General features: G+C 37.7%; 1 protein-coding gene across 1 annotated transcript in view; it reads right to left on the bottom strand.

Annotated features, from left to right (window-relative positions):
* LOC127654955 (plastin-2) overlaps positions 1-12,850 on the bottom strand; it is a 20,915-nt gene extending 8,065 nt beyond the window's left edge. Inside the window, exons 1-13 of the mRNA XM_052142539.1 lie at positions 12,776-12,850; positions 10,524-10,616; positions 8,589-8,752; positions 8,118-8,241; positions 6,582-6,714; positions 6,213-6,294; positions 5,958-6,123; positions 4,831-4,973; positions 4,117-4,212; positions 3,625-3,820; positions 1,914-1,992; positions 1,634-1,748; positions 1,298-1,431 (exon numbers count right to left, since the gene is read on the bottom strand). Coding sequence (XP_051998499.1) covers positions 1,298-1,431; positions 1,634-1,748; positions 1,914-1,992; positions 3,625-3,820; positions 4,117-4,212; positions 4,831-4,973; positions 5,958-6,123; positions 6,213-6,294; positions 6,582-6,714; positions 8,118-8,241; positions 8,589-8,752; positions 10,524-10,590 — 1,499 coding nt within the window. The 5' untranslated portion in view covers positions 10,591-10,616; positions 12,776-12,850. The remainder of the gene's footprint in view (positions 1-1,297; positions 1,432-1,633; positions 1,749-1,913; positions 1,993-3,624; positions 3,821-4,116; positions 4,213-4,830; positions 4,974-5,957; positions 6,124-6,212; positions 6,295-6,581; positions 6,715-8,117; positions 8,242-8,588; positions 8,753-10,523; positions 10,617-12,775) is intronic.
* Positions 12,851-13,359: the final 509 nt, after the last annotated feature.

The following is a 13,359-nucleotide window of genomic DNA, read 5'->3' as shown; positions in this document are numbered from 1 at the left end:
GGTAGACCAACATGTGTGTGTGTGTGTGTGTGTGTGTGTGTGTGTGTGAGAGTGAGTATGTGTGTGAGTGTGTGTGTGTGTGTGTGTGTGTGAGTGAGTGTGTGTGTGAGTGTGAGTGTGTGTGTGTGAGTGTGTGTGTGAGTGAGTGTGTGTGTGTGAGAGAGTGTGTGTGTGTGAGAGAGTGTGTGTGTGTGTAAGTGAGTGTGTGAGAGAGTGTGTGTGTGTGTGTGTGAGTGTTTGTGTGAGAGTGTGTATGCATGAGTGTGTGTGAAAAAACATCAGTGGCATTATATAAACAAACTGGCATTAAAGGGTTAAAATCCTGAAAATGAATGAATATTTGGCAGTTATGATCAGGACTGATGTTAACTCATGGAAAATATTATGAATATATAATATTTTTATTTACTAAGGACGTCTGAGAAACGTTGTTTTATTGACGCACAAGGGTTAATATGTGGCACAAGGTTCTTGCCACACACCAAAAATGGTTATTAGAGTTAAACTACGGTTCATTTTCATGAGGGCGTGTTTTGTGTTTGGTGGAAACTATGTTTCTAAAATCATACTTGTATAACAAATTAACCATGATGTTACAAGTAAAACTGTAGAAATAAAATATGTTGTTGTTGTTGTTTTGGGCACAATGATTATGATTATTACAATGAGTTTTCATGTATTATTACTATAGTTTTACTAAAATATGATGGTTAAAATATGATTACTGCAGTAAAACCATGGTTGATAAATGAGCTGTCCTCTTATACACTGAAACATTATGACATAAAGAAATATAAATGAAATGCAAGTAAATACTGATCACGGAAACTCTTGTACAGATTTAAAGCACACCAGCTGTTTTCTGGAACATTCTCAAAAATCTACATTTTTAAAAATGCTGATAATTAATTTGTAATGAGAAATATGTATTAAAGGACTAGTTCACCCACACAGAAACACTATTAAAAAAACATGTAAATCAGTCATTATTTATTCACCCTCATGTTGTTTCAACCCCGTATGACTTTCATTCTTCTGTGGAACACAAACGGAAATGTAAATATGTTATTCTCAGTCACCATTCACTTTCACTGCATCTTGTTTCCACACAACGAAAGTGAATGGTGACTGAGACTGATCCTAACATCTCCTTTTGTGTTCTACAGAAGAAAGTCATACAGGTTTGGAACAACATGAGAGTGGGTAAATGATGACAGAATATTCCTCATGAATAAACGAGTCCTTCATTAAAAACAGATGTAAATAAGAAGCCGCTAGTGCTGCGAGTGTGTTTGACCTCCTCATGAGCTGCCAGAGCAGAGCGAGAGTGAGCGTGCGGTTCCCTTCGTTCAGATCCTGACCAGCGATCCCAACCAGAGAGAACTTCGCCTCCTTCTTTCCCAATTCCACAGCGTAGTTACAGTTCTCCAGCTGCAATGCACAACACTTCCTTTAGAACTCACAGCGTACTGAAAACAGATGCAGACTGAAACTTTAATGCATCTCAAATGTCTTTCTCTCCAGGGAAAAGGACCAAAACTACTCATGAGATCATCTTGCACTCGCAGGTGTTTGAAGAAAGGGATGAGCCCTTAGTTTCATGTGAGTACAGATGTGATTAAAGCGGTTGTACCTTCTTCATGTTGCTGCCCAGTTTAGTATACGGGGGTTTGTTGACTTTGTCCCAGTCCACAGGAACCTTGATCTTCTCGTACAGCTGGAAGATCACCAGAGCATCGGCCAGATCGCTGGAGACACACAGTCACACTCAGTCAGGACACTTACTGGAATCACCATCACTGCTTTATGTATTTGCATTGATGCTTATGAGTTGACACGGACTTTACAGATGAGTGCACATCAAGTGTGCCACAGTTACAATAGTGCAGAAAGGTTGAGGTAAATACACTCACACGTAGAGATGATTGATGCGCGGGTTTACACCAAGTGAGTTCATCCAATTTCTAAAGGTGCGCTCCTCTCTGGTTTCACCTGAAAAATTGCACATCAAACACATTTCCTGTTAATACTGGATCATCCTAGAAAATCTACCCCTATATCATTTCTGTGCTAAGCAACGTAGCCTAGCATTATAACTGTTATTGGCAAGTGTTATCTTATGCTAAAGAAGTCCAGCCAAAAAAGAAAAGAAAAAAAAAGAAATTACTAAAATTTAAATTTAAATTTTATTTTTCGGATTTTACATTATATATATCTGAATGTAAATCAGGTGTCTCCTAAAAACTGCTTTTGTTTTGTTCTCAATCATGTCGACTGTATCTGAGATAAATGTTGTGTTGATTCGACAAAGCAATCAAAAGTTCCAACATTACAAATATAATTGATCATAGTGTCCAAAAACATCTCCAAACAAATAAAAGATAATAATTGTACATAAGAACTAATTACACATGCAAACACAACAATGACTAAAGGTTTGCATAGCATGCACACATGATTTTAGTCATGAGATTTCACAGAATGAGTTTCATTCTGTGTCATTTGAGTCATCATTGAGTCTGTGTCGTGTATTTGGCGCCATCTCCTGGTGATCATATGTAACATTGTGCTTCATGTGGATTATCTAATGATCTATACATCTGATTATCTTGTGTGTGGACTCGATTGAAAGATAATCACAGACTCTAAATAATCATATGTGATATTTTATGTTCTGTTTATATTTTCTGAAGTTATAAGCGAAAATGCGGCATTTAAGCAACACCAACATAACTGTCAAAGACATATATTTAGCTGTTACTCGCTATATTTTTATCTGTGAGTAAAACAAATATTCTGGTTGTATTTTACTCTTTGAGATCTTTCCAACAACATATGACACATGAATATTTCATCAGTCTGATGTTTTACTGATTGTAATAATGTGTGCAGTGCAAACATTTTTAATATAAATTATTTAAACAGGACATTTCTGATTTATCTGTTAATTTTAAAGCACTTGTTCAGTTTTGGTCATAATGTCTACATTAATTATAAAGTAGATCTTTTAACTTTCAAACGAAACCTGATTTGTGTTGCTCAAGACTGAAGTTATTCATATTTTGATGATTTTGTTGTTTCTTGCAGGCACAAATGTTAATACAGCATGTTTTGTGCAAAAGTAACTGATTACAAATCAAATTGTTTTTGCTCAGAGGTTTCTCTTTCAGTTTGAGAATCAACTTTGTCTCAGACATTTCATCTAAAAAAGTTCAGCACGTACTCTCACACTGATGTTAGCTGTAGCCCTTAATTAGCATTTGATAGCGATGTGCGGTTTTAAAAATACAGGACTTTCTAATTGCACGTTCGAGGTCTGAATGTGAGTAATTTATGTTCTAGAACAAAATGCAAAAGTCTCTTCAAGTAATTTTCAACAGAAATGGTATTTTACACGTATTTTGAAATATTCCTGTTATAAAAGCCCATAAGATTTTTTTTGCTGATTGGGTTTGCCTACAAATCCGAACAGGATTTTCCCCGGAAAAACATTTTCGACCAGCTCTGTGGTCTCCATTTAGATGTCGAGGAGAAACAATTGAGCTAACAAAGAGATGTCAGTGTTGATTTATGAAATGAATAAAGACTCAAAGGAGCATCAGTTGAGTTCAGAGATTCACACACCCTCGATGGAGCTCCAGTCGATGTCCTGGTTCTCTGGTTTCTTCAGCGCAGGATACTTGTTGAACAGATTGGCCACGTAAGCCAGGTTGAGTTTAGGGTTTCCACGGACGACGTCTGTAGCCGTGACGAACTGACGGCAGCCGAGACGATCGGCCTGTACCAGCATGCACTCGGCTCGCTGTAAGTCGTCTTTCTCCTGTGGATTCACACAACACATATAACATCTGAATGTGAGACATGATGTGTCTTGTTTTTGAAACGGAGCATGTTTCCAAGGTTTTCATTATAAGCATCCATGTGTTTTCATTAATAATATCAAATGCATGTTTCAGGTGCTGGTGTTCACACATCAGACTCCACTCTTAATGGACCCACCAGCTGGACCGGCATAAACCAGCATGGAAATTCATTTCTTTGAAGTGAAGGCTGGAGTCTGAAGAGCTGAATAAGTCAATCTGAATGGTTGTTATATGGATGTTTTGAACATCTCACCCGTATTCCTGACATGTCAATGGGGATGGCTGGGATTCCCTCCTCATCTCCTTTAGGTGCCACTTGATTCAGGATGTTGTAATATGCCTTTGAGTCCTTCATGAAGACAGACAACAGTTTACATCTCATTACATTTGTACATTTCACCAAGTAACATTAAAGATGCTGTAAGCGGTTTTCCACAATTTCCACAAACTGTAAAGATGAGCCATGAATTAGCCACACCCCCTTCCCCCCCAAAACCCAAAAGCATTCCAAAGATCCCAAATGAGCTTTATTGAGACACGAGCAGAAACGGTTGTTAAATACAACAGTAGTGCAACAGCGCCCTCATCTGGCAACTGTTATGAACAACATGGCATAAAAATGGCATTAAGCCTCAATAATTCACTGCAGCTACAACACTATGAGAACATGTAAAATGATTGACAGGCAGAAAGTGTCATTGTCCTCGGACACATTTGTGTTTGTTTACAGAGTGTAGATCTGTCCCAGAGACCGCTGAGATATCTCACAACACTTATTTCAGTCATATCTCTCAGGGAGTAGAACAGTTTCTGCACACATGTCCATGAAACAATCGCTTACAGACGCTTTAAAAGAGTAACTTCATTTACATTACTTCACACTGTTTTACACACTGCATATAAATGTGTTGATGTCAGTTCAATTCCACTGAATCGAACAAGTCAGCATCGTTCTTTCTTTCAATACCTTAATATCAGAGCTGAAGTTGTTGATTTTGGGGCATCCGGCCTCCTCCAGGTGAAAGTTTACCCAGCGCAGAAGCAGTTCTTCAGGAGAAAGTTTGATGAGATCTTCCAAACTCTCTCCATCCCTGAGCAGAGCGATCAGAGCTGCAAACACACACGATCATGTGACTTCACAGAGAAACATACAGAAAATCCACAAAAATACTTAAATCTGTCTGAATGTGTCGTATTAAACAACACGTGACGTTACTAGAATGCCATCCTGGGGTAGGCAACTAAATTCAATATGATAAGAAATAAAATTCAAAGCAAATGTAAATGTATGAAACACAATCATCTCACGCAAGCACATGGCCGTCACTTTATTTTAACCCTATCAAATATGATTCCCAATGTTTGATGCTCCTGTTTCACTCCGTGTTCAAGCTGATGAGTCACACAACCTATGGGATGTGCGTTTCACATGTTTACGGCACCATCTATTGGTTACTTGTGAAATAAAGTGGTTTCAATGTTTATATCGATCTATTTAAAATGAAGTGACTCTTATGTTGGGATAAATGACAGATTATTTTAAGTACAAATGACCGTATTGATTATATTGTTACTGATATTTTCAATATTTGCAACTTGTGCTTGATTAAAATTTTGTATATTATTTTATTGAAAATCCCCTTTAAAATTCATGTATTAAATATGATACAACAGACTTCTGAGGAAAATCTCTCAATTGTTGAGCAGGATAATGACCTTTAGAGTCTAATGGATCAATTATCATTAAAAAATTAATAAAAAAATAAAAATGTGCAATTTCTTTTTTTTTTTTTCTGACAATTCTTTAATTCAGAATGTCAGGAAGATTGTCACAAAATTAATTTTGATTCGTTCCTTTTCTTTATAAAAGCACATGTGTGTTCCAGAGAGACACTTACAATGGAAGTCAATGGGGTCAATTTAAAGTCAGGTTTAAAGTCAGAAATGTGACGCTCATAATTTTATTAAAGCATTTAAATTCATTCTTCTGTTAAACTCGTGTATTATTTGAGCTGTAAATTGTTTAAATCATCGTTTAATTTTTTTTTTTGTTTTCTTGAATATTTTGTTGCCTTGATATTTCGATATTTGTACCTTCATTGCGACTAATCTCGATGTCAGCGAACAGGCCAATTTTGATGACCTGCCACAAGAGACCCAGCACTAGATGCTGCCTGCCCTCTTTCAGGTCCTCTGCTCCGATGTTCACCACATGACAGCCGATAGCAGAGGCCGAGTTCAGCGCCAAATTCAGATTCTCCTGCGTGTTTAAACAAACACAGATATTAAATCCAGTCGGAGTCACACATGAGACAAACCAACCAATGAGACAGCAGTGTTTGTATTTACCTGTATAGTGAACGGAGTGAGTTTCTTCTTATTGATGGTTCTTTCATCAATAGTGTCCGGAACAGACAGATTGATCATTTTACTGCAAAGAGGAACACAAATTCTTCTTACACGGCTCTTTCTCCATATGTGCTATTTTCATGTCTCTCTTTCTCTCATAATAAAATCATGTGCCTAACCCTCACCTGACCCTTTACACTCTTACGATAATTCATGACCATGTAGGAACATGTTGGTTAGGTCACATGTAATAAGCAGGATCATTTATCAGTAGATGTGTGTGTGTTTACACAAGGCCACATGTTTCTGGAGTTTCTGCCTAAATACACTGTTATTATAAATATAAAGTTGCACATATGCAGCAGGTACCAGAGTATGATCCCGTCTCCCACCGCAGTGAAAAGATCGTCAGAACTCGGATCCATGGGAAGAACATGCTGACAGTCTGGATCTTTCTCCAAAGCTTTATTCACCCAGTTCACAAACGCCACTTTCTCCTCCTCTACACACACACACACACACACACGCACGCACACACACACACACACACACACTTCACTATTATCAAAAGTTTGTTACATGTACAACATTATAATATTTAAGGCATTATGTTTTCAGATTGATTTCAGACACCACAGATTTATTTGGGTCAACTGTTGATCAAATGTAGCCGGGCATATTTGTATGTTTCGTGATGGGGCAGAGATGCTGAGCTGACTTTGAGTGGGTAATCCTAACCCATAATCCCTAATCCTAACCCATAATCTTAACCCTAGTCCCTAATCCTAACCCATAATCCTAACCCCTAATCCTAACCCATAATCCTAACCCCTAATCCTAACCCATAATCCTAACCCATAATCTCTAATCCTAACCCATAATCCTAACCCATAATCCCTAATCCTAACCCATAATCCTAACCCATAATCCCTCATCCTAACCCATAATCTTAACCCTAGTCCCTAATCCTAACCCATAATCCTAACCCCTAATCTTAACACATAATCCCTCATCCTAACCCATAATCCTAACCCCTGATCCTAACACATAATCCCTCATCCTAACCCCTAATCCCTAATCCTAACCCATAATCCCTAATCCTAACCCATAATCCCTAATACCTAATCCTAACCCCTAATACCTAATCCTAACCCATAATCCCTAATCCTAACACATAATCCCTCATCCTAACCCCTAATCTTAATCCATAACCCCTAATATCTAATCCTAACCCATAATCCCTAATCCTAACCCATAATCCCTAATACCTAATCCTAACCCCTAATCTTAACCCCTAATCCTAACACATAATCCCAAATCCTAATCCCTAATCCTAACACATAATCCCAAATCCTAACCCCTAATCCTAACACATAATCCCTCATCCTAACCCATATTCCTAACCCATAATCCCTCATTCTAACCCCTAATCCCTCATCCTAACCCCTAATATTAACCCATAATCCCTAATCATAACCCATAATCCCTCATCCTAACCCATAACCCCTAATCCTAACCCATAACACCTAATCCTAACCCATAATCCCTAATCCTAACCCATAATCCCTCATCCTAACCCCTAATCCTAACACATAATCCCTAATCATAACACCTAACCCCATATTTAAATTGTGTGTATGTGTGTGTGTGCGTGTGTTTGTATGTATGTGTATGTGTGTGTGTGCATTTGTTTGTATGTGTGTGTTTGTGTGTATGTGTGTGTGTATGTGTGTTTGTGTGTATGTGCATGTGTGTGTGTGTGTGTTGTATGTATGTGTATGTGTGTTTGTGTGTATGTGTGTGTGTGTGCGTTTGTGTGTATGTGTGTGTGTGCATTTGTGTGTATGTGTGTGTGTGCATTTGTGTGTATGTGTGTGTGTGTGTGTGTGTGTGTGTGTTACTCACCAGAGTATGAGTGTTGAGTTCCAGATTGTTCTGAGGTTCCCGCTACAGAACAGATTCCCTCCTTCTTATTAATGGCTTTACGAAATGTCTTTGCGACCTCTGAACTCTTTAAGGCATGAACCACCTGACAGATGGACAGACATAAAGAATTATTATAACAACTAGACTAAACATCTGCATTACTGACTAAATGAGCGGAAGAGTACATTTTAAGGCTCATCTTGAACTGTGATTGATTTAATATTTGCACCACTAAAACTGCACTAAACAGAATCACAAAATTAATGGCTGTTTTAAAACAACAACCCACTTCACCCATTGGACGAGCAAACAGATAGTCCCGCCCCCAAAGCCAATGTCATCATGTCAAGCCTGCTGGTGGCATAAATGATACACGGCACTATTAAAGGGATTTAATGTGATTTTGTTTCTCTACCCCTCATGATAGTGATCTTTGACCTTTGACCTGACCTTGGAAAACTCATCAAAGGTGATCTTTCCATCCTGGTTGAGGTCCATGGTTCTGCTGAGCTCCTGGACGATCTCACGCACACGGTATCCAGGCAGCGGGAGGTTAGCCTCCTTAAACAGAGCGGTCAGCTCATCTGTGCTGATGTGACCGTTACCGTCCACATCTAAAGAAAGGTCAAACGTCAGTATTACAGGTAGACTGTTATATCGGTTTTACCGATTAATCGTTGTCGATAGTTGCTTTTTGGAAATATCATTATTAGGAGAAAGAAACAGCTTGATTCTTCAGTACAACAGCGGCCTCTAGAGGTGAAATAAAAACAAACATCGACACCTCATGGGGATATTCTGTATCCGAATAATATTCATCAATACATTTATCCTTAATTCATTGCATATATTGATATTTTGATTAGATAAACAAGTATTCTAAATTGAAGTGAAGACATGCAAAGACAATTGCAACTACATGGAAATGTGCCTCATCAGCACATACATTGTAACTCCAACTTCATATTTTGTGAATAATAATAAACCTTATTCCTCATGAAACCTCATTATACTAAAATCTGTTGAATATTTAGGCAAAAAAGCTTAATTTGGTAAATATTTTACTATAGTGCATTGTAATGGAGCAAAGTCTATGTCATCTCAAAATAAGAGTACCGGATGTGTTTCAGGCTTGTTTATGGATAAAAGTCCCGCATTATGCAACAAAGCTTTCCCCCATTTATCCATTATACAGGTGTTCAGCTGCACAATTGTACGGGGTCTTCCTTGCTGTATTGTGCGCTTCATAATGCGCCACATTCTCAATTGGAGATGGTCAGGACTGCAGGTATGCCAATCTACCCCCACATTCTCTGAGTGCAGGTGCTATATTATGGTTTGAAGTTGTCCTGCTGGAAAATGCCGGGATGTCCCTGGAAAAGATGGTGCTGGATGGCAGTATATGCTGCTCCAAAATGTGCAGCTGGGTTCGACTACAGTAACGCCTTCAAAAATGGTCAGAAATCTAGGGGTAACCATTAATAACAAACGAAATTTCATGGACCACATCTCAAAGACCGCAAGATCATGTATGCAGCATGTAAGAAGTATGCAGCGCTTCTGGACAGTGATGATGTACGACTTCTCCTTTACATAGTAAAGTCTGAACTTGCATCCGTGGATGCAGCGGCAAAATTAAAGGCTAATAACTCGACATAAAATAAACATGGAGGGTCAAGTGTTTGGTATCATTGTAAAGTAAACTTTTTACATGTTTGAGACGCTCAGCCTAATAAACTGCTTGAAAAATCACAAAAATAATTGATCCAAAAATGTACTTTATTCATGTTTTTCTGATTTGTCATTATATATCTCTGGGTGTAAATCAGGTGTCTCCTAAAAACTGCTTTGTTTTGTTCTCAATCATGTCAACTGTGAGTACAATGTTGTGTTGATATGACAAAGCGATCAAAAGTTACAACATTACAAAAATAATTTATCACAGTGTCCAAAAATGTCTCCAAGTCTCCAAACTCAATCCGTCTTCTGATCCAGGAAAGCTAACATGTTTTAACATGTTTTCAGCAAGACTGCAAGATGTTGTGTGCACATTGTGCTTCGTGTGGATTATCTATTGATCTATGCATCTCGGGCCCATCTGAGATTAAAGGGTTACAAAGATGTTCTTCCTTAAATATCTTCAGTGTAATTAGCTACTTTTGTTAGTAACGTGTAATGTAGCAAATGACAGTAGATTAACGGCTATGTAAGAGTAGCTTGTAGTTTAGGAAGCAACAGTTTCAATGTAACTTCCACAATACTGCGCTTGCATTCAGCAGTTCAACTGAATCATGTAAAAGAATCGGTTTAAAAGAAGGAACTGTTCACATATCAGTACTATTGATGAAATGTGATGTATTCATAACAGATTGTATTTTCACTCACCGACTTTATTGAAAGCTTCTCTCAATTCCTCGATCTCTTCAGGGGAGATTTGTGATTTGCCCGCCATGATGTCACACTGTTTGAATATTTCACCTGTCAATAAGAGCAGGTGTAGTTTAATTATTTCATATTTGCTCATGTATTTTGTGTTATAAGTTATAAGTAAACATGCAATCCAGTTCAAAATAAAATAAAAGTGTTTGCAAGACATTTCATACAGGAAACGGCTCAGGTTTTTGGCTTTGAGGTAGGAAAATGTGGTTTTATATGCCATTAATGTATATATACATAATAATGTACATGTATAATCATTTGTACTTGTTATTGTAATGAAGGGTAACAGTAAAGCATAAAATACATTTCCAGCAGATATACACATGTAGACAATATAGTTGTCTACAAATTTAGTCTGAATAATGCAGCAGGATTTTATTGCATGGATCAAAAAGAGTAAATTCTATTAAACTCACTTCATAATAAAGCATTTATCATGCAAATGTTGCTCTCTTTAAAGGGACATCCGTTCACAGTTCAGTTAAACTATCAGATGTCGCTGTACGTTTGCATACATGAGGAAGATAATCAGTTAGTGGAAGATGTTTTAGATGTTTTATCAGAATACAAATCTGGACTATCATAATTGCACTGACAGGACAAGACGTTGCTTTAAACGCTTTCATGTCCTTTTCATCATCTTTAAACACTGGATTTGGAAAAACTGTTGATTATTTCAATACGATTTCAAAATGGCTGGTTTCAGAGTTTCACATGTGCATCACATGATCTGATCTTCCTCTTTCGTCGAGACAAACGTACATTCATGTGCAGTGTGATTTGAGTTTAGCATCACCTGCAGACCGCACAGAAACATTCTGTCTTACATGAGAGCCTGTAGCAAAGGTGAGATTGAGATTCAAAGACCTTCAGCGATCGACCACATGCGCTTCTGGAAAGAGCTGCCATCACTTCATGCACTCCTGGCAGCTCAACCACAACTTCCTGTTTCATTCTAGCTGCACTTCTGCTTCAGATTTCAGCGAAGAACTCGCAAACAGGCAAACGCTTCATCAAAATGGACACGTATATCACTGAGAGAGATATCTGAGCTGTTGCATTAATACTTAAATAAACTAATAAAATAGTCTGGTATTCTGTAGTCTGTTATCCTTAAAACTTCTCCTAAAGGTCACTCTCCTGTAGAGATGATGTCTAACTTTCAACTGATCCTGATGACCTTCAATAGCTTTTCATGTGTGTTTGATTATGGGGTTGAGCTCTTTAAAATAAAGGTAGAGATCATCAAGACACCCTTTCTTATAAAGAACCATCTCACACTGTCAGTGTTGGAGAAGTTACCAAAAAAGTAATCCACTGCACACTAGACATGAAGTTCGTCGAGATAAACTAGGACGCTGGCTTGATAAAGCATTATCTGAATGTTAGAAATAATTGTAAATGCTTAAAGTTTTTGCAGGTCCAACAGAAAAGGTCAGAGAGACGGATGTTCTTCATTGTAAGTCTACGTATTTGTGGCCAATTTCAAACTCAGATACAGAAAAACTGAAAGTCTGATCAGTTAGAAAAGATAAAGCACACTACGTTAGAACAGTCTGAAGGTCTGTGCCAATTTTGGTGGATGTGCCTCAAAAGCTTTAAGCGGAGTTGCAATCAGAAACATGGGTCTGTGTTCAAGGAATTTTGGAAAAACCCTAAACAAAGTCTGTGACAAAGCCAGCACAATTACTAATTACTAATAAAGTACTTTACTGATTGCTTCATCAAACAGTAATCACATTACTAATACATTTACTTCTAAATTACTTTCTAAAACACTTTTCACAATTCAAAATAATGTCTATATTCCTATATGTTCCTGTTGTTCATGGTCAAACACCATTCGTCCGTCACAGAAATGCAAACAAACATAGATTAATTAATTACAGAAATTACTAGTTTTAGAAATATTTGTAACCTAATGAATTACTTTGTAACCAGATAAAACCCAACACTGCTGTATAGAGTTCTTTGTAGATGAATAAAGGGATGTTTCGTTATAGGTTCTGCAGATCAGTGTGTTGTAGCAGAAATGCCTTCCCAAATAACTTCAGAATCTAAAGTTCTTTGTAGAACTTCAAAACATTCTCCAAAGACATCCAACTGCAAAACACAAGTTTCTAAGTTTCTCCTGAGAAGTTGAAAGCTCAAATAAAGAATTAATGAGTGTTAGATATGAAGTGCCGTTGGGCTCATACCTGCAGTCGCTGGGCTTCAGTGTCTTCAGCTCAGAGGTGTTGCAGCGAGCGTCTATTCAAATGTGAGAGGAAGGAAGTGACAGAGAGCGGCCTACACAACACAAGAAACAGGAACACATGGAGCACATGACTTTATAAGGTAATCTGAGTGACATCTCACACCAGCAACAAACATCAGCAACATTACATAGTCTGAAGACACTTAACAAAACAGAGTGACATTCGGAAATTGTATGATTTGTAGTTTTGGATTTAAAAAGGGTTAATTCAAGACTATAATTATATTTTCACAATGTGTGGGGAACAAAAATGATTTTATAGGAATCAAGAATGGAAAACCCCATATCAGTTCATTAATCTGAGAATGTGGGTGGGAACTCGACACTTGAAATATGGTGAATTCTGATAACACAAAATAAACTTCAAGTAAATTGCCTGAGGGGCTTGACTGATTAAATCCACTCATAAGTTTCACACTGCCAGGGCCAAAGCTAACGGGGTGAAGGTTGATTACAATTCTAGGGTCCCAAAACAAATTTTGAACTGTATTTTTTGTACATGTGGAGTGATACAGTGGCAAGAAA

This window comes from Xyrauchen texanus, chromosome 14, assembly GCF_025860055.1.
Source record: "Xyrauchen texanus isolate HMW12.3.18 chromosome 14, RBS_HiC_50CHRs, whole genome shotgun sequence".
NCBI classification, from domain to species: domain Eukaryota; kingdom Metazoa; phylum Chordata; class Actinopteri; order Cypriniformes; family Catostomidae; genus Xyrauchen; species Xyrauchen texanus.
This window is presented reverse-complemented; position numbering and strand designations above follow the sequence as displayed.